The sequence below is a fragment of the Tribolium castaneum genome, chromosome 6, assembly GCF_031307605.1.
Source record: "Tribolium castaneum strain GA2 chromosome 6, icTriCast1.1, whole genome shotgun sequence".
Taxonomy (NCBI): Eukaryota; Metazoa; Arthropoda; class Insecta; order Coleoptera; family Tenebrionidae; genus Tribolium; species Tribolium castaneum.
In genome coordinates, this window is record NC_087399.1 from 11,562,262 (window position 1) to 11,584,580 (window position 22,319).

At 31.6% G+C, this 22,319-nt stretch overlaps 2 protein-coding genes across 6 annotated transcripts in view; one reads left to right on the forward strand and one right to left on the reverse strand.

Annotated features, from left to right (window-relative positions):
* Positions 1 to 13,310, forward strand: part of Npc1a (Niemann-Pick type C-1a) — a 51,771-nt gene extending 38,461 nt beyond the window's left edge. For 3 of the 4 annotated variants that reach the window (XM_015982368.2, XM_008201588.3, XM_008201590.3), the window contains 4 exons: positions 38 to 707; positions 4,126 to 5,495; positions 8,904 to 9,752; positions 12,721 to 13,310. In XM_015982368.2, the coding sequence (XP_015837854.1) occupies positions 38 to 707; positions 4,126 to 5,495; positions 8,904 to 9,752; positions 12,721 to 12,845 (3,014 nt within the window). In that variant the 3' untranslated portion in view covers positions 12,846 to 13,310. Of the gene's footprint in view, positions 1 to 37; positions 708 to 4,125; positions 5,496 to 8,903; positions 9,753 to 12,497; positions 12,578 to 12,720 lie in introns of all 4 variants that reach the window. The other variant, XM_015982369.2, reaches the window with a different exon arrangement.
* A 3,124-nt stretch (positions 13,311 to 16,434) lies between these two features.
* Positions 16,435 to 21,581, reverse strand: LOC655895 (sarcoplasmic calcium-binding protein, alpha chain). Of its 2 annotated transcripts, none has more exons than XM_962454.4 (4): positions 21,429 to 21,581; positions 20,847 to 21,013; positions 16,689 to 16,922; positions 16,435 to 16,639 (listed from the first exon to the last, which is right to left on the reverse strand). In XM_962454.4, the coding sequence occupies exons 1-4, from the start codon at positions 21,478 to 21,480 to the stop codon at positions 16,508 to 16,510; spliced, it is 585 nt and encodes a 194-aa protein (XP_967547.1). In that variant the 5' UTR covers positions 21,481 to 21,581; the 3' UTR covers positions 16,435 to 16,507. The 2 variants fall into 2 exon arrangements, with proteins under 2 accessions (XP_967547.1, XP_008199809.1); XM_008201587.3 differs by having other exon boundaries at positions 16,689 to 16,934.
* Between the last annotated feature and the right edge of the window lie 738 nt (positions 21,582 to 22,319).

Consider the following 22,319-nt stretch of genomic DNA (forward strand, 5'->3'; position numbering starts at 1 on the left):
TTTGCGCCCCCAGCATTCATTATAACTTTCCCTCCAGGTGTAACGTCCGAAATGGGCCACGAACTCGACACCCATTCAATCAACAAAATGCCCGGCGAATACGAATCGAGTTCATCATTTTTGGAAAAACTCGGCGCAAATACCGACACTTTCCTCCAGCGATTTTTCGAATGGTGGGGCACAATATGTGCCGAAAGACCATGGCTGGTACTGTTTTTGGGCGCTTGTGTTGTCGTAGGCCTGGGACACGGTATCAAATATTTGAAAGTTACCACCGATCCGGTGGAATTGTGGGCATCGCCAACTTCGAGAAGTCGCATCGAAAAGGAATATTTCGATAGTCATTTCGAGCCGTTCTATCGAAACGAACAAGTCATAATCAAAGCGGTGAATTTGCCGCAAATTCATCACAATACTTCGAATGGCGAAGTTGTTTTTGGGCCTGCGTTCGATGCGACGTTTTTGAAAGAAGTGTTGAAATTGCAAGAGAGGATTAAAGCGATTGGGGCCGACACTGATTATGCCTTGGGGAGGATTTGTTTTGCGCCCTTGAGGAGTGTAGGGAAGGTCAGCACAGACGTGGAGGAATGCGTTGTCCAAAGTATTTGGGGGTATTATCAGAATGATGAAGAGACGTTCGATGAGACGGATGTCGATCCGGATGGTTTTGAGACGAATTATTTGGATTACTTCATTTCGTGTGCGCAGTAAGTAAACACTGACTCATTTAAATATTGGTCGATTTTGATGGGAAAGCCAGGTCAAAGTTGCGAAACATGGCGAATTTTTTGCTAAATATTATTGCTAAAATTTTGTTTTGTTTTCTAGTTTTGTGTCTTGTAAACAGTTTTTTCTAATTGCTGTCTCATTAAGTCATTACATAACAAAGTTATTTAAATCTCCAAACGTGGAACATATTGCTAAAAGTAAGAGTCTCAGCGAAACTGTCTTGAGAAAAGTATAATTTTTCCCCACTGGAATTAATACTAAAAGCACTTTTTCCCAAAGCTTTTTTTAAAAACATCGTATATCGCTGTGTAGGATTACATTGTCACGCAGATTACGTAAGTATGCAAAATTTCAGTTCATTCAGACAATAGGAACTCTTTCAAATTTGGCTCGGAAAATTTGAAACACACGAACAGGCAACAAAGCAAGTTAAATAAAAAAGTTTTTAAAAAGGTTCTAACTTACGGTTTGTGCAAACTCACAAATATATAAAAAAAGATATAACTTTTCATTTGAGCCTTCCACTATTCCCGTATAGATTTTTAAAATAAATTTGGTACATCAATACATTTTGAAATGTATCATTGAACGATAACTGTTTTTTCATAATTAATAGAAAAAAATCAATGAAGATATACTAATTAATACATATTATTGATAAAAACAGCTAAAAGACGCAAATCTCTAAGCATGATTATGTTACGTATACTAAAGTTTTAAACAAAACTTTGAACAATTGCCGGGCAGTGTTAGATGTTTCATTCTTTATCATCTGACAAAGAGAAAAAAAATCAAAAGACGTTTCCGATAACAATTAAAATTGTTTTTGCACGATTGTCAGGCGTCAAATAAGGTGGGATTCTACTTTGTGGGTTTACAATACCTGTTCAGTACCTAATAATGTAATTTATTGGAAAATTTTCTTATTACAAAAATGCTACACAGAAAATCTATAAAAAGAATACAAATAAATTACAAATAAACAAATAGAAGCACTTCGTAGAGAACGATGTGAGCTGGCGGTTGGTTCATGTTACTACCATTTGAACTATTATTAATTTGGATATAAAATGTATAAATATTTTAGTCACCTTCTTTAAAAATCCGTAACTTTCGAATAGTTAATACAAATCAATACAGAATTAACTTTTTCTTTATTTTACAGTAGAGTGCAGTACAGTAGAGTACTGTAGTACCTTCAAAATTTAGGGTTTGCTAAAATGGAGCCCTTTTTTTGACAGACAAAAAAAGAATCGCAGAAAATGGCAAAATAGCCTGGTATTGCGTGAAAAAAATTATAAAACTGTATTAAATTCTTTTATTACGCAAAAAGTTACGATTTCTAATAAAGCATTTGAAGTTCGAAAAATCAAGGCCGTACAATATTTTTTTTCCTTAAAAACAAATAATCTCAGTATGTCATGCATTTACAATATTAATATAAATAAACCAGAGTGTAGTAATAATAATAGCACCTGTTTTTATCGACTTCATTTAAATGTTGCAAGAAAATAATTAAACCACAAAAAGTGAACGTAAATCCCGACGATTAAATTAATTAGTTAGTCAGTAATTTATCAAAGACGATTAAGTATACATACAATAACGATCGTTTACAATTAAAAAATTAAGAATCTTCAACAGGGTTCTTAGTTAGGTTAAAGTTTTTTTTTTCCAAAAGGAAAACCAAAACTTAATAACATACATTGCATACTTCCCTTTATGAGTGGGAAAGTTGCTCACACTTGTAATACGCTTCGTAAAGAACAGCTACGATCGTTACATGCTCGTAATTATTTCAAAATACTATTTCTTACACAAAAACAAAAATTCATGTTGTCTGTATTATTTTTTTTAGAATAGGATATTTTTTCATTTATTATTAAAGGCAGTGGCAACTTAAAAAACAATTTTGTCTTAAATGATTTAAAAATTTAAAGGTTGTTTCTATAGCAATAACCAATAAAATTTCTGGATTTGCGATTTTAACCAGTGTTAAATTCTAACAGCCCCTTAAAAAAGCTACAGAATTGCTAATATCGCGTATTCTGTAGCTTGCTAATATCGCGTATTCTGTAGCTTTTTTAACGAGATGTTAAGATTTAACACTGGTTAAAATAGGAAATCTAATAATTTTATTCGTTATTGTTATAATAACAACGATTAACTGCCTTTAAATTTTAACGGTTTCATTACAAAATACACGCTATTGTCAGATTTTATTGACAAAATTCCTTTAATGTTTTTGGGAAATTCAAGACAAAATTTAGAACAGATGGAGGCCGAGAAAGTAGCTAATTTTTTATTTTGTGGAAAATGTTCAAATATCTGGCAGGTTTTTGGTGACTTAAAGGGTTTAGTGATAAGAGGATTCTGCGATGAGAGGCTGTGACGTCACGATTTCTTCCTTTCGAAGCGATTATATCGGTTATTTTTTATCGCAGGAAATTTTGAAAAGAACCTACTGGTATAGAGCAAACAATATTTTTAATTTCCGCTAAAACATAAAACAGGTAAAATAAATTCCAATGCCTTTAATGAAGGTTTCTTTATTTTTTATTATATTTGGCATCTATTTAAATTAATTAATTAATTTTTCATAAATATCATTTATTCCACGTAAATCAAAAGAAACGAAACGAGAGATTCTGTTTTTAAAGTGATTTGCTTAAAGATAACAAGAATCTTTTTATAATTTACCCTTCTATTCTTAAACATGTGCTTAATCAAGCGCAAAGAATTTTATTGGAAATTTAATAAAAGACTTTCAAAGATTTTAAATATGTTTCGAAATAGCAATCTTTATCTTTTTCATTGAAAAGTTTATCAATTGGAAATTAACTGGAAACGCGCTAACAAAAATATGTGACACAGGTGTTACAATATTCACACAATAATCTGTTAAATGAATCATATTTATTTAACTTGTTTTGTTTCCAAACAACATAATTTCTAATTTTTATTATGTTTTTGTAAGTTTTATTTTTTCTCAGCAATCGTACCCAATTGTTGTTCTGTTGTTACCATTGTTGTCGGATTTAATTCCATATCGAATTTACAAGTTTGTTAAATGTTAAGACACAAAATCTAATATAACCTTTGAACATCTACATCTCGTGAGAAAATAAAGTCTTTTATTTATTTATTTATTTGGAACTTTTAACTCGTTTGTATAATTATTTTATCACTAATCATGGCTGGTGCGTGACTTTTAAATCAGTCTGTTTTTTTGTGAGTATTATTTGAAAATATGATCGAATTAGCGGAAATTTTGCATACATACGTAATCTCCAGGACATTACAATAATATCTAGTTTTTTTAATTCTTTCACTATTTATTTAACTTTTTTCCGGATTAAATTCCATAAAAATTGCACACATTGTTTCTTTTTACAGAAACCCCTACAACCCGAAATGCCTCGCCCCTTACGGGGGCCCCGTCGACCCCGCCATCGCAATGGGCGGTTTCCTCCAACCAGGTGAAAACCTCTCAAAACAACCAAACTACCAAAACGCCACAGCTGTAATCCTCACATTCCTCGTAAACAACTATCACAACAAAACCAAACTCTCGCCGGCAATGGAGTGGGAAAAAGCGTTCGTCGCCTTCATGAAAAACTATACAACGAGCGAAAAACCCTCCTACATGGAAATCGCCTTCACTTCGGAACGCTCAATCGAAGACGAACTCGATCGCGAAAGCCAATCAGACGTCGTCACAATTCTAGTTTCCTACATTATCATGTTTGCGTATATTGCCGTTTCGTTGGGACAAGTCAATACCTGCTCCCGCCTTTTGATCGATAGTAAAATTACGTTGGGTTTGGGGGGAGTCCTCATAGTTTTGGCTTCGGTGGTTTCGTCCGTTGGTTTATTTGGTTTTGTTGGTTTGCCTGCAACGCTGATCATAATAGAGGTGATTCCGTTCTTGGTTTTGGCTGTTGGTGTGGACAATATTTTTATTCTTGTCCAAACGCATCAAAGGGAAGGCAAAAAACCGACAGAAACACATGCGCAACACATTGGACGCACTTTGGGTCAAGTTGGCCCGTCGATGCTTCTAACAAGTGTGTCGGAAAGTTGTTGTTTCTTCCTTGGTAGTTTATCAGATATGCCAGCTGTTAAAGCTTTCGCTTTGTATGCCGGGATGGCGCTCTTGTTCGATTTCCTCCTCCAGATCACCTGTTTCGTCAGTTTGTTATCACTGGACACCATCAGGCAGGCCAGTAACCGCTTCGATATTTGTTGCTTTATCAAAGGTTCGAAGAAAGAAATCGTGCAAACGAATCAGGAAGGCTTGCTTTACTCGTTTTTCAAATCGATTTACGTCCCACTTTTGATGAATCGCTTCGTGCGGGCGTTTGTCATGATTGTATTTTTCGGTTGGTTGTGTTCGTCCATTGCCGTGGTGCCACATATCGAGATTGGATTGGATCAGGAATTGTCGATGCCGGAGGATAGTTACGTGTTGAAATATTTCAAGTTTTTGAAGGACGATTTGAGTATTGGACCGCCGATGTATTTCGTGGTTAAGGATGGGTTGAATTATAGCGATCCGAAGGCGCAGAATGTGATTTGTGGAGGACAGTATTGTGATTTGGATTCGTTGATTACGCAAGTTTTTGAAGCGTCAAAGGTGCCCGAAAGGACGTATATTGCAAGGCCGAGTTCGAGTTGGTTGGATGATTATATTGACTGGGCGGCGGCGGCGAAAACGTGTTGTAAATATAATAAGACGACGGGAGCGTTCTGTCCACATACTAAAGGTAAGGACTTTTAACAGTTTATTATTGTGTATTAAATCAAATAATGGTATATTCAAAAACAAGTTTAAAAAAAACGACTAGCGAAGCCACGAGTTACTTAAAAAAACAGTGCCTTTAAGTTTTATGAAACGAGTTTTTTTAAACCATTTTTTATCTTTTTTTAAGATTATAAATTTGTATTTCATTTTTTTTATATCTTGCTATCAAAAGTGTATACTTAATACTTCAATCTTTCAATCTTATTTTAAATGTTTATGTCATTGACTGTTATATTGCGTAAAATCGTGATTTTTTCCTCATCAGTGTCTAAAATTTTTTGGGAGTGCTTTTTTATTTCTTAACAAATTAAAGTAAATAAGAAGTGTTTCCTAGATTTTGCTTTTTTGTTAATCTTCTTTATATTTATTATCAATTTTTATTTTATTTTACATAATAAAATCGGCTTACAAGTCTTTGGACTGGTTTATACTAGAAGCGTCATTAGTTTAATTCGCTATTAAATGAGTGATTAACTGATCACGTGACCAAATTGAAGCAATTTTGGTGGTCTATTCAATTTGTATGAAATTTGCTATTAAAGCGTAATGCTTTAATGCTTTTTTATGTTTTTAGTGATATTAAGTATTAATTTGCTTATTAAAAATATATTTGAAACCATATTATTGTTATACTTTTATTTTATTCTTAAAGCCTTTGTATGTTATAAAAAGTTTGAATTTGCCTTGGTTTTGAAGTAAAAAACTATTTAAGTAATTGATTAAAAATATTTTCTTTGAATTACTTATTACTCATTATTATTGTAATTATTAATTTTTAACAACAGTCAATTTTAATTAGTTTTGTTGGTTAGAAAGCGAGTTTTTAAACAAATTTTCGTAATTTGCTTTTTGTACAGGGTGTTCCAAGTTTTATGGCTGAAGCAAAAATTAATATTTGTATAGTGGCGGTCAGCTCGATTTGCGTGTGCGTCATCAATTTCATTTTTTCATTACCAACACAAAGCTATAAAAAATTATTAAAAACAATGCAAATTTAAACAGCTAAGGGCTATCTAAGGGTGGTAACCTTGAACATTAATTTACATGTGCACTTCGACAACACCGTCAAGTGTCACCAATTTGTCAAACTGACATTGACAGTAAATTATAGACGTCGTCACATGGTTGTCGAAAGTGTTATCAGTGTTAATCGCAAGTATTTTCTGTTCGTTTATTGTGTTTTGTGATTTGCGTTTCGTTAGGTTTTTGATTCTGCGTTTATTAGTTCTTGTTTTGTGAAACTGTATTTTTTGTAACAACTCATAATTTAAACACTTCGTAACCTCAAAAAATATTTGATAGTTCGTCACCGCTATGCCCCTGCTATGTAAACGTAGGAGACAGAAATGTCAGATGACGCACACGCAAACGGAGCTGAGCGCTACCATAGTCGAGTAAAAAAATAAATTGACAGTCTAATCGATAGGGAATTACTTACGCAACCATTTATTACTTTGATATTATTCAAAATTTTTTACGAAATTCATCACGATTATAAATTTGATTAAAATTAAATATCTCTGTAAACAGGACTTTAGCATCAAAAATTTTTAATAAAGTCAGTTGTAAAAACATTATTATATTAATTAACATTATTATTATGTTATTTTTTGTATTTGTGTAAACATTCATTTTTTCTAAAAAATTATTTTCAATAAAAAATATTTAATTTTTCAGTAAATGATATCTGACGAATGATGATTAATGAAGTAACAGACAAATTATACCAATCCATATGGTTGACACTATGAAATTGCGAAAAATTAGTTATCATAGGAACTAAAAATTGTAACTTTTGAAGTTAATCATATAAAAGTTGGAGTTATTTTTTGATAAAAAAATTAAACATTAAACTTGTTTTTGATTCTTATTAACTTATAGTTTTACAAAAAAGATGAGAAAACAATAAATTATATATTAATTATTCTGATGTGTTTCACAACAAGATTATTTAATAACATAATAACTGACAGGATGCATTAAAGTTTATAAAATTTATAAAATATTGTTTATAATAGTTTTTGCGATTTTCTCCATCGGTTTTGTGAAACACTTGTTTCCAATTGAATTAAAATTTTCTTCAGAGGCTCTCAACAGGTGGGTTACTAAAAATTTGTGAAAAAAGTACGCACTTCTTGGAAAAATGATATAAGGCTTTTTTTAACTTGTCTGATCATGACAAATTTACATATGAGGATTATTGTTAAGCCATTCTCTAACACCCTGTAGGTATTGATAATGTTGTTCCCTATTTCATAGATACGAATAGAGGTAGTACACCTTTATTCTACAAGTGGTTGCTATTTAGTTATTTTCTTAACTTACTCGATAGAATAAAGTGATTTTTTATTCTATCGGTGAAAAAAATTTACAAAGATTTCTTAATTTACCTATAAAAGAAAACGCTGTATTATACACGTGAAGAAAAGTTGTTCATTATTTGCTAGTGATTCACTCACACATCACTTACCAAATGAACAACTTTTCTTTACTACAAAAACAAGTTTTTGGTAAATAACTCCGAAAGTGTTAGGATTTACGTTAAGGTTGTAATAAGAAAAAATGTTCAATTTTTAATTATGCATCGAATGATATAAAAATAAACAGGGGTTGCCATTTAAAATAAACAAAATAAGAGACTTTAAAAATTTGGAAATAAATTGTAAACAGCCTGTAGTAATTCAAATCAATCAAAGTCGCTTAATATGTCTGTTAGACCTTGATTAACACTTACGTAGTACTAATGTCTTCAAAAAAATCATTTTATTAATTTTATTAATTTTTAAAACTTAAGGTTTAAAACCGATTTTTTTTATTTTTAATTTTTATAACAGTAATCCGATTTGATCCAATTTGAAAAAAACTTTAGGGACATATTAGAAGCTAAAAAGGTTTCATAATTAGCACAACAAATTATAGCATGCCATTATAAATTTCATCATTATGATGTTATACCATTTTGGGACACTCTGTATAATCAAAAATAATTTCCTCTGAAATGTGCCCTAGAGTATAAATAACACGAAATATCAAAACTCCAACTTTAATAATAACTAAGCTACAGAAGACGGGAGCTGGGCTGGACCCACCCTGTATGAGAACTAACATACTTCTAATGTGCCGGTTAGACCAAAGATCCTGCGTTATCATTTTTTTTAATGTTTGAAAAAAGAATAAAGGTTCAACCGTTTTATTGCTTAACGGATTCAGAATTTTTGTGTCAATTTTTTAGTTTAGTTTAGTTTGATGTTTTATCTGAATGTCCAGTTTTATATTTAAGATTATTAAAATTGTTCTTCCAATCTTACGTCATAAAGACGAAAAGTAATTTAAGGATCGAATCATAACTAATTATTCATTTTTTTTTCAGGCACTTGTGCCACCTGCAACATCTCCTACCTCCCCCTCAACCACCGTCCAACCCCCAACGACTTCGAACACTACGTCTCGTTCTTCCTCCAAGACAACCCTGACGAAACATGCGCCAAAGCCGGCCATGCTGCATACAGTCAAGGTGTAAACTACGCCACAAACAAAACAACACACTTATCAAAAGTCGGCGCTTCGTACTTCATGGCCTACCACACAATCCTCAAAACGTCAAAAGACTACTACGAAAGCATGCGCTCGGCGCGTAAAGTCTCCGCCAACATAACAAACACCATCAACACCAAAATCCCCTCTAGTCAAATCGAAGTATTCCCATACTCCGTATTCTACGTTTTCTACGAACAGTACCTAACCATGTGGCCCGACACACTACAAAGTATGGCCATAAGTTTAGCGGCGATTTTCGTCGTGACGTTCCTCCTCATGGGACTGGACTTCTTCTCATCGGCTGTGGTCGTGATCACGATCACGATGATCGTGGTCAACCTAGGCGGCTTGATGTACTGGTGGCATATAACACTTAACGCCGTTTCGCTGGTGAACTTGGTCATGGCGGTTGGAATCGCCGTGGAGTTCTGTTCGCACCTGGTGCACAGTTTCTCCGTTTCGCTGAAGACGACGCGCGTGGAACGGGCGGCCGATTCGTTGACGAGGATGGGAAGTTCGATTTTTTCGGGGATTACCCTGACGAAGTTTGGAGGGATTATTGTGTTGGGCTTCGCCAAGTCGCAGATTTTCCAAGTGTTTTACTTCAGGATGTATTTGGGGATTGTGCTCTTCGGGGCGGCGCATGGCCTGATTTTCCTGCCAGTGCTGCTTAGCTATGTCGGTGAGTTTCGACTTTTTATAGGAGGGGTTATGGTGGTGTTTGTTTTTTGCTACGGGATTGTTTTATTACTATTGTCTTGAGAAATTCTAATAAAGGTGTACTAATTTTTCGTGCTTTTATGTTCTATAAAAGAGTAAATTGCATGAGTTATTGTATTGTGGTTTGAATCATGAATGTTATGTGAATGGTGGAATGCTTCATTTAATAACTGTGTGATCACAAAGTATAATAACTATTTCATATAACGAAATTTACTAGTATTTAATTAATTTTTATGCAAACGGTGTTTTATGTTTTTTGCTTTCCCTTTTTTTAGGGAGCCAAGCATCACGAGCATTTGCGAATCGGGATAAAAGATAAAAAAAATCATATCTCCCTTGAAAGAGAGACATTATACAGATTGTTTGACGAAGAATTTAATGATGTAGTCAGCAATTTTTTCATTTATGAACATCTGTATCTAGTATATTCTACTGGCTGTGTAATCGGTCTATAACTTTTTTGTTATTTAAAATATGGCCATGTCGTTTTTATTATCCGATAGATCCGATAGTGGTGAATCAAACTTACATTTTTGTAAATAGAACTATATATTTTTGCATAATTGGATACTACGCAAAAAAATAATGTAACTTTATATAAACTATTCAGGGTCTATCTCTTTTCGTTTCGGAATTATTCAACTTTTCGTTATAAAAGAGCAATTTTTGAAAAATCACTGCGAAGTCGCAAACAGTCGACTTTTACTTGAAACATACAGATAATGTACAGGTGTCCCAAAACGCAAACAGTTAATTAACTCATTTTTTAATGGAACACATCTCTGGAATAGCCTGTATATCTATGGAAAGTTAAAGTTGGTATACAACACACGTATATTAGGTACAATGGCTTAAAGTTGTCTTAATAGAACCTTGAAACAGCTGCAATTTACAGTAATTATTAATTTTATTGCACACTTTAAAGATTTGATCCCAAATTTACTTTAACATTAATTTTTGAAAATATGGGTGCTTGTAACGGTGCTAACTTTGAACTTCTCTAAAAAAAACACAATTTTCTTTATTTTTATTTCGCCTTTTTATAAAATCTTTGCAACGATAATTTAAAAAAACACTTTAATAGGTTACAGTTGCGATCTTAAAATGAAAGAAGATGAAAAGGACGCATGTAATCTTCGCTTTTATACTTGAGATTTATTTCAGAAATAGAATCATCAATTTTGTAATCATTAATTTGAAAATTGGCTCTTATCCAAAGAATGAATATTTTCGTAAATCAGTTTCACGACTTCGTCCATTTTTAGTACCGACTGACTGGAAAAGCTAGTGATCCCTATCGTCAAGTTGTTAATAAATTCATAATCTTAATTTGATATTCTTTTACTACATCATTACTTACGTCTTTTTTTGTACGTAGCTATTTCATACTTAAATACTTTCAGTAAAAAAATTTTATGGTGAACTTTGTAGTTAAATTTGGAATTCTTTTGTATGAAGTAGCATCCAGTCTCTTGACTCTAAATTGTACATTTCTACAGTAGATGCTTTATATATATTTTTTTCGTTTAAGTGAAGAAATAACGACGGATTTGTGTTAAAAAATAATAATAAATATTGAAAATACGATACTTGTATACTGAATAAGTTTGTTGAGAGTTTGTAGGAGAATCTCCCAAAATTTAAAATTGGACAGTATTGACAATTCTTTTCCTTATATGAGTAATAAATTACGAAAAATCCGCCTTTGTTACTTGTTCACCGTGTGCATCTAAATTTTTCCAAATTAGTTCATTTGTACGTCATTAATTTTTCCAATTAATCAAACCACCGCTTATAGAGTGAATAAAAATATTAATATAATTGAAAATATAAAATTTTAAACATTGTACAAATTGACAACGCTGCAGCACATTTTGAACCACCCCTTGTGTCTTCAATTTTAAACGTTTCGGAAAATTTCTATATTTAACTAATTTTTTTGGCGTCTTTTACTAACTAAATGACTCGCAAATGCACGTGGCATAATCTGTTTAAAAAAACAAAATTATTGATTAATTTTTTAATAAAAAGAAAAAGTGTGTTCTATTTCCATTTTACTTGTTACTTAGTCGGTTTGCGTAATTTTTATTTCGAACACTTTTTCGATAGATTTTTTCTGGAATTTTCGGTTTTTCTCTTCCAGTGTTCAAATTTTCCATTTTTAACCACGTTTTAATAGAATATAACAGTCGTAAACGTCTATTTAATTTTTTAAAGATATTTTGTAATGCCTGCGTTCAAGTAGAAGTAATATTAATTTTTTGTTGTTGTTTAGTATCTTATTTAAATGCATGTTTTAACGTCTTTCACTAATAAACTAGTTGCACAACCGCTCAACTCTTTTTGAATTTTTTTGTTGGAAATGTTCGTTGTGTCCTCAGACAAAAAACCGAAATATTTATTTTAGAACAATATAAATAATGGCAGTAACTGTTAAAACACCTGTCACAATTCGTTTTCATTTTACTTTTATTTACTTTGTTTTAAACAACAATAGTTATTTTAATCCGTACATCGAGACACACTTTGTGATCACATTTAAAACCATCACTCATATTTTTTCTGGACACGAAATTCTTATTTTAGCCCATTCACCGTTTCGCCACTTCGAAACGTTGGATGTGGCCGGTTTTGTATTTTTGGGTGTAAATAAATCTTGTGATGATTAATCATTGAATAAAGCATGTGATGTGTTTTAATACAGGAACCCCGATGAATAAAGAGAAATTGGCGAAACACAGGAATTTAAACGGAGACCATTTCCAGGAAACGGAATTCGGCAGAGTAAGAATTTCATGTCAATTTTAGCTATTTTGTTTCATTGCATCGTAGTGTTTTAACACAGCTTAGTCGCAAATTTAGTTTCATTCTTTTGCCCAGTTATAAAAAAATTGGATGAATTTTTGGTGATTTAGCGTTTGTTTAAGGCGTGATGCAAACCAAACGCCGATACCATCACACACCACCAGAGGACGCACCGACAATTGTGTCACCTCTGCTGCCATCCACTTCAAGTGCCCACTACGATGCTATAGTATCCGTAGACACGTGATTAGTCACGTGGCTATTTAGTGTTAGTTAAAGATTAAAGAAATTTAGCCATTGTTAGATTATCGAATAGGTGGTGTGTACATAATATATACTCTCATTTGTTAGTTGGTGAGTTTTGTGATGAGTGTACATGTCTTCGATTGTGATCAAGAATCTTGACCAAAGTATTAAAATATCATTTCTTTCTCTAAGACTGCTCAGTCGCAAACTTTGACTAATCCATCAGTTCAAAATTACATTTGTAATTTTGTACTTATCTTAGATGAATTTACTTAATGTTGTAACGGCTTATTTATTTTTGTATGTGGCTTTGTGTTAGGAAAATGCTCATTTGTTTGGGAAAAACAGGGTCTTTTTTATGGCCGTCGTTTCATATTAAGTTTTCTGGAACATTCCGAAAATATTTAATATTATTGTAAAAATTTATATTTTGTGCTAGAACTGTGTGTATAAATGTATTTTACAACTCGTTGTTTTATTACCCAAAAAACATCCTCTTACACAATCCTTATTTTCATATTGACGGGAAAGTAAACATAAAATCGCATCTTTTGTGGAAAACGTAAGGTGTAATTTATGCTACTTGATGCTGGTGAATTGTAAACCGTTTAAGATTCAAAATCCTCATAAAGAAGACACTAATTTTGTGAATGTCAAAATCAAAAACAATTTCAAGAATACTCAAAAAAAAATTTTTTACTTTTATTTGGAAAAATCGTATTTTTTTAACAAAAAATTGCGAAAAAACAGTTTCTCTTCATAAAGAGAGAAACAAACCACAAAATGTTAAGTTCGAGCAATGATTATTTTACAACCATTCCATTTTAACGAACGGGATACTCACAAATTATTTTCTATTCAGTTTTTATAACTGTCAGTCGAAGTGAATTTTTCTTTATGGGAACTTCGTACCAATCAAAATGTTTGCACCCTCCAATTGGAGTCAGATTTGTAAAATTTGAAATACGAACAATGAAAAGAAATACAAATTGATGACGGAAGGAACACAAAAAGACCTCACATTTTTTTCATTGAATACTCGTTATGAAGTTCTGCTAATTTAAAAAGCACTAATTCCACAATTATTTTTGAAGTAAAAGGTGAAACTTGTTGAGCCTTTAACCACGAAGCCGAAGAACAAGGCAATGCACAGGGTGTTACAACTTCAGTGCCAGTGAATAAAAAACTTCTAACTACTTTCGGTTCACTTTCATAAAAACCATTGTCGTGCAAATAACGTACTTTTGGCATTAACTTTTATATGAGTTGTCATGGTAATAGCTTCGTCATTTGCACCACAATGGTTTTTATGAAAGTGAATCAAGTATAGGTCATTTCACGCCCATACCATAAAAATTCGGGATAACATTAAAGCATCAAATTGAAGCGTGTTAGAAAGTTTATTGTCTGAAATATATTTTTTTTCCTTTAGGCAGCTGGAAGTATTTATTTTTTCACTGGAACTAAAACTTGAAACATCCTGTATAATGAGTTCTTGTTAATTTACTTTTTATTAACACATGACGGACGGGACAAAAAAATCTTATATTTGAAAATAACTAAAAAAAATATTCAGACAGGTTTTAATTATTAAGGACGGGTTTTTGAAAGCGTCATTAATTTAATCTGCAATTAAATCCGTGATTAACTGATCACGTGACCAAATTGAACCGATTTGGTGGATTCATTAGTGTTGTTAACTTTTAACATCGCAATTAACTTTAATTGAGGTTTCTATAAATCGGCCCTAAAAAGGTTTTAACATGATCAAAATTAGACAGTGGAAATTAAAAATTATATTGGTCTTGTTTAACGACGTAAGAAATAAGAGCAACACTTATTTGTTTGCATAACGGACAGGACAGCAAATTTATGAAGATGAAAAAGCAATATTACTAATCAATTTACTTACCGATTTCTATTTTTTAAACTTCCAGACACTAGAAAAACTTCAAAAATAAATCAACAGTTGGAGTACGTCAGCAGTCAACAGCATATTATGTACAAGGCAATGTATGTAAATTTTAGAATCCAGTGAATTACTTAAGTTTAAATGATTATCCTCTGTTATTTTAAATTCACAACAAAAACAACTCTTTTGTCGCAAAATACTTTAAACATAAACCGAATTTTTAAAAAAACTTTACACACTAAAATTATTCTAAAAATTCCGGTGTCAGCTTGTATTACACCTGCAATTATGCAAAATGACTACTTTCTTACTCAAAAGCAAGATGAAACAAAGACGCCACAATAACGTCATTTTCGGCCATTATTATTATTCCGTTTTTTTATTCCATCGAAAAAAGTATCAAAAAACGAAAAATTTTCGAATTTTCGAATTTCAGATATTTTTTTTGTAGAAATAGATAAAAGAATTATTTTTTTAGCTTAAAATAATAAAGACAAGGATAATGGATTTAAAAACTAATTACTGCTAGTTACTATTTCTTATCCATAAACCAGGCAAAATAAGCGAAATGGATAAAAAAATGTAATATTAGATAGCTTAAAAAACATTCCGGATGGAACACAAATGTGCCTAGTAGAAATTATTGAGTAAAAATAAAGGTGAAAAGTTTCAAAAGACCAAAAATATGTCGAGGTGTTAGATCTTTTATTTAAACATAATAGAAAGATTGTGAATGATTTTTTTTTTCATGAAAAGAAGTAATAAAGCGAAAGTGTATGAAATATGTATTTTGTTGCTTGCTTGGGAAAATAATTTTTGGATTGTATTTCAGTTATTATTGGCTTAATATTCGCTAATACTTAGAAACATGTAACTTCCAGTGTGCGAGCTCTAGATTTTGCGCACGCGTAGAATTCTTTAGCATTATTTTTTCAACGAACTTTGTTCTAAACTAATCTTTTTACTGAAGGCAAAAGCTAAAAGAAGCAAAAAATTTTTCATTAAAAATGATATTTTACCCCCTTTATACAGAGCTCATAACAATGTTCCTTTGGTCTTTTGGATATACAGTCATGATCAGACGAGTTAAAAACTTTTAAATCATTTTTCCAAAAAGTGCGTACTTTAGAAAATTTGATAAACTCACCTGTTGAGAGCCACTGTGTGGCCCATGGTAGTTTATTAGCCCTTAATTTTTTCATTAAACTAAATAGAGATCGTGTCACATGGGCGTTTTGCGAATTTTTTTAAATTACGGCCAACACGTTCTTTTATGGTGGGAGGTTCGAATCCCGGTCCTGGCAAAAAAAGGTTTTTTTTTTCATAAAATTTAATAACAAAAGACAAATTGAAATAGAAGAATAACGTAGTGACCAGGAGGTTAATTTACCTCTGCTGTTTTGTCAATAATATTAACATTTACGTTAATTTTTATAATTGTAGTTGAGCGGTTCTCAAAATTTGGGACTTTCAGAACCATTTTGTGGAAAAACTATGGATTTTTGATTTACATCAATTTTACTTTATCGATTTGTCTTGCCATTCTCTCTCTACCTGTACATTTTTGCTAAAACATTCCCTAACAAGCTGTATCATTATTACTAAATACTGTAAGTTTGATAGTTTTAGCTTGTTTTTTAAAGTAATTTAGTTAGTACAATTTCGTCAAAGTAAAGCGTTTTATTACCCAAAAATTTATTGTTTAAAAAATGCAACAAAAACAACAACACTTAAATTATCTAACATCAGCCTTAAAGTTGGAATTCTGCTAACGGTCCGAAGAGATAGATGGCGGGGCATTTGTCATCAGGGTTGCCAAGAAACTGAGCGTACAATTCCTGGTAACGTGATAAAGTCAAGCCGCCTCTTCGCCTATCATCATCCTGCAAATCATCACATGACTTGCATAGCCAACTGGATGCACTAACTCACGCTTAATAAGTTGTTGAAAGCTTCATCGACCACTTCGATGTCGTCTATTGCGAATTTCGTCACACAGTTGAATCTATATTCGTCCGCTCCGATAACTCCATCATCGTTCAAATCAACCATTTTGAAATTTGAGTCGATGAACATTTTCATGGCTTGGGGGAAGTCCTCATATCTTCGGCCCATGCAACATTGTTGCACCGCCTGCTTGAATTCTTCGGTGGTGATTTTGCCGTCCTGTAATAGCTCCTGTGTCAGAAATATTACAGAAATTTTTAATGATTGTGTGTCGGGGGCCCGGATCTAAACCACAGAATCTAGGCTACAAAGACAAAGTCTACGAAGCGACGATGCGAGGGGCTAACATGCATTATAATAAAAAAAACATTTATTTCGCATGATTTCATTAAATTAACTTAACATTAGTCAATGCATTTTAAATGGCAACTTAATTTGAATGAGTTTACTTTTGAATTAAATCTTAACTTCGCTTTCTGTAAACCGACCCTTAAAACCGGTTTGTAGAAGCTTCATTAATTTAATTCGCAATTAAATGCATGATTACTGATTATTCTTGCATCAAAAACTTATTTGAACTATTGACATCATTTCATCTAGCTTATATTAAAATAAAAAAATCCTGGCATCTCGAAAATTTCACTACACATATATGACACGGTACAAAAAAACTGTGGTTTTCTTTCTTTTTTCTTGTAAAATCTGAAACTTGTTTATATACGTTAGAATCTACATATATAGGGGAATCTAATGCAAAAAAGAAAAAAATTTCTAGCTTTATTCAGAAGAAAAATATGACGAAAAAAAATTCAAAAATTTTCAGAAAAATGTCTTTTTCATAATGAAGGCAATTCCAAAGCAAAAGATTAGAATTCAGCAGAAAATTTTACATAAGAATCAGTTTTCAGTAATCGTGTGCAGTCGAGTCCGGACGGCCATGTTGAATTTGGGACCTTGCTCCCGGACTAAAGACTATTTTTCGGACTTGTTACATAAATAACTGTTAGATTATAGAAAAACATCCTTTTTAACTAAACATCATTTTTTGTTCATGTTTTTAAAATAAATTCATCAGATGTAGTAATTTGGTGATTTTTTGGCTTGTTTTTAACGAACTTTCAGGAAATAATTGCATTTCTTGCTGAGAAACGAAGCAAAATTTTCAAAAAACTGTAAACATCGTCACGTTAATTTGGTGATTTTTTGTTCGTTTTATCGAAATTTTGCTGTAAAATCCTGAAATTTTAGTTTGGGTGAGAGCTAAGTATGGGAAAAAGCGTTAACAAGCATTGACAAAAAATGAATTTTTGGAAATTTGACACGTTTACGAAGTAAAAATCCGGTGGATTGTAATAGGCCGTTAAAGAGGCAGTTATAGACATATTAGTCTGCTTAATTAACCATTATTATAGCGCCTTTATGGTCACAATTTACAGTAAAATGAACACAATACGCAATAGTCCCAAAAAACATAAATTCAGAAAAACAGTAAACTGAAGATATTAGCTCCAAAAACCTCAAATAAAACTGATAACATTTCAAACATTTACAAAAAAAATTAACCACAATGAATAATAATGTTATTAGCTTTGTACGTTTTCTACCTAAATTTTAATGTTGAAGCTGACTATGATTGCGAGAAGTATGCCCCCATCTAAACATTACATATTTGGTGATGGAACCATATTTAAAAGAAGGTTTCATCTTTTTCTGAATTATTTATTTCTGCTTAATTCTGTTGTCCTCCGAGAGAGCATAAATGTGTCATCATGAAAAACCTTTTCCAGACTGTTGTCTAAAAGAATGTCCAAGTAAACTAAAGAAGGACAACCCAAAAAAGTAGCCTAAAGATAAACAAATCAAAAACACGAAAAAGTGATAAAACTAAAAGAAACCACTAATTAATATTAATTTAATAAAATTTTGTTTCTAACAGTTCCAAGACTAAAGACTTATCTTTCAATAAAAAGAATTTTTTTGGCTTTTTTAAACTATAAAAATTACGAAGCAAAATCCGTTTCTCTTATAAGATATTAGTAATGTTGCCGCTTATTCCATAGATATGAGTAGAGATAGTACACCTTTATTCTACAAGTTGTTACTATGGTACATTATCTGATTTAGTTATTTTTTTATCTTACTCGATAGAATAAAGTATCCATTCGGTGACTTTTTTATTCCATCAGTGAAAAAATTTAAAAATTCTCAATGTACCTATAAGAGAAAACGTTGTATTATACACGTAAAGAAAAATTGGCAGTATCTGCTCGTGATTCCTTTCTGACACACCACTCGCAGATAATAAACAACTTTTCTTTATTTGTATAATAAACTACTATTTTTGTGTTTCTTTTTCAATAACTTTAAGAAGAGATAGGTACATAACGTGTTGATAAAAATCATCATAAATATTTTTGTTCGTTCGATTGTCGTTAAGAAAATAGGGTCGTTTCATTTGAAAAAACAATAGCCGATTTTTGATTTTTGAAAAAATCATACTAGCTACAACTTATGTAAATTTTACTAATTTTGAGAAGGTGAATTCAAAAATGCTATAAAAATGATTGGTTACGATTTAAAATTTCTAAGTTGGCGCCACTTTCTCGTAGTTCAGGAAGGTCAGCCATTTTGCAAACAATTTAGTTGCAAAAGTTTCTCAGTTATCTTTGAAAACGTAGAAAGAATACCAATTTGTCGCAGGTCTTGAAGTTGTTCCGGTGAAGAAACTTTTGGAAGTGGATAGACAAACGCTTTCTTACAAATCAGGAAAAACAGCTTCTTTTATTTATTATCTGTTTCAAAACTATAAAAACGCCAACGTCGCATTTTCTCTCAAAATTAGCTATTATATAAATTATTCATACACTTCAAAAAATAATAGCTAATGTAATTTATAGTTTCAGTGAGAAATAGCTATTTCACAATTTTATCTTATTTAAAAAAATTAATTGGCAAAATGCGACGTTGGCGTTTTTATAGTTTTGAAACAGCTAATTACATATTTACGATATGTTTTAATTGTAAACTACAAAATTGTACCTATGATTTATTCATTTTTAAGGTGAAAATTCGATAACAGCTAATCAGTTGTGGGTAATAAGTGATAAAAGGTAAAACGGGAGATGTAGTTTTTGCATTTTCTGTTTTCTGTAAACTATGTTCAAGAACGGGTCGCCAGAAGCCACGATAATTTTACCTCAAGGGACCGTTCTGGATGCAATTATTATAATGCCTGGTAGATGTATAGTTAAATTTTTTTTAAACGTCAAAATCACAAGAAGTCACGTTATGAAAAAACGTACTTAGAATTTTATTTTCTAGACCAAATTATTCATTAGCACTGACATTAACAAACGATTAAGTAATAAAATAAAATAATCAATTTTTTTTGTTGGTAACATTTTAGCCTTCTTTTTAACTAATATCTGAATCTTAGATTATAAACAATATTTTAAAACGTTTCCCATAGTAACGTGTTTTAAATTTAATTTAAAACACATTTATTTTAAATTTTCAATTTATTTTCAAAATTTTTTTCCACCATCCTGTTCAAGAATATTTTTTAATATGTTGAAATTTCAGCTTTTTGAATTTTTTGTACATTTTTAGATTTACACCTTGCTATTCAAAAATTGGTAGCTTTCAGTATTAAAAAAAACGTTTTAAGAATTACAAGGAAAAATTTTTGAAATATTTCACTTCTTTAAAAAAAATGTATTTCTACATTCGCTTTTAAAAATTGATAACTCGGCCATTTTTAAAAATGTAAAACACGTTTAAATTTAACATAAATAAAAAAATAATTTAAAATACATAAATACGTTTTGTTTCAACAACAAAAAATTAATAATAACACTCATGCGAAACGCTTAAAGTTCTCGGGTGTCGATGCAACTCGCTAACGCTTGTTGCTTATCCGACACCCCTGGAACTTTAAGCTTTTTTTCGCATTTATAGTATTAATAACTTTAAACAAATCGGTATTTTTTGTCTTTATAAAAATTAAGTGTTTAAGCCCCTCGCGCTTCCAAATCTACCTACTCAAAAGTCAGCGCATGTGTGTTGAAATGAAAAAAACTTGTGCAGTGTGCGAAGAGCTGTTAGCAATCGAAATAAAGCTGGCAAACTACCTAAACGCCAAACCTTATTGAAATCGGCTAATTCAGCAATCTCTTCCCACAAACTCAACATGATATGTTGGTACTCCTGAAGACGTGAGAAGCTGAACTCTCCTTTACCCTCAATTATCGTCGCCCTTAGGGCCAGACAGGCGAAATCGCGCTCATCCAAATAACCGTTATTGTCCGTATCTGAAATGATTTTATTTTCAACTATCACCAACAATATCTTCATCGTCTATTTTTACGTAAGCTTTCGCTATTTTGCCAATGAAGCTGAAAATAATTATAGGTTTTTGCTCTATACTACCAAGGGACAATGACTCGAAAAATAAATTTAATCGAGAAAATTACTAGCTCGTATAAATAAACCGGCATAAAAACAGAATAAAAATAATAAGTCCGGTAATGTTTTATTAATAGTTGATGGCTTCATAGTTTCGCGCTAAAAACAAATTATAATAATACAATTCTAGTCTATTTTCGCTGAAAACATGCTGTGTGGGTTCGAAAATACGTCTTGATTTATGAATTGTGACAGATCTATTCGTGACACGGAAGTACTTAAGTAAACGTTTTTTTTTTTCAATGTTATTTAATTACCCACCGTATAGGTATTTGACGACGAAACTAACTCTGTTATCCCAGCTGTAAGCCATTGAAACTTAATAAAATCAAACACAGAGAACTACACTAGAACCGAAATGTGTTTGTACTGTGGCAAAAATGAACGGACCGGCCGGTGTCTATTTTTGAAAAGTCGAGTTTGCGTCAGGTCGGAAGTCACCGCACTCGAACGAACTGAACTCATCTACTGGATGGTCAAACATTTTTTTTTTATTTTTCGGTGATCGTTTCTTAATGTCAATATTAATGCCTAATTTTATTTAAAAAAACTGGTGACTTCTTTTTCAAAAAGAATTTTTTATAGTGATTTGGCGTTTAAAATTTTAACTCCTGCTTTATAGGGTGAAGGTATGTGAATTTTTTGAGAATTTTTATACCCTTCCTTATAATAAAAAAATTAATAAATTAATCTATATGAATAAAATAAAATATTATAAGAAAAATAGTATGCATAAAATGTACCAATGTAGCTTTTACTATAGTTTTATCTCTTTCTTTCTAATAAAATTTAAATTACGCTATCTTTTACTTATTTATTAACACGCTGAAGCAAGGAGGTAATATATTCAACGTCCTTGCGCTGGAGCTTGTGGGAAATAGCTATCTAAAACTATGAGTACAAAAAAGCATTTACTTAACTTTATGCATACGGCCCTATGAAGATTTAATTAGAATTTTATGATTTCGAGTGTTATCCCAAATAATCGTAATCAAACAACAATGCTTAAATGGTGTTTTCGAACAAAAATTCTTAGAAAAATGTTTGCTAGAACATTATAGGACTAATTATAATTATAACATAGAATACGAAACGAGATACAAAACCGCAGAATTTTCTGAACCCAAAAAATAGTACGGCAGAGAAAAAAAC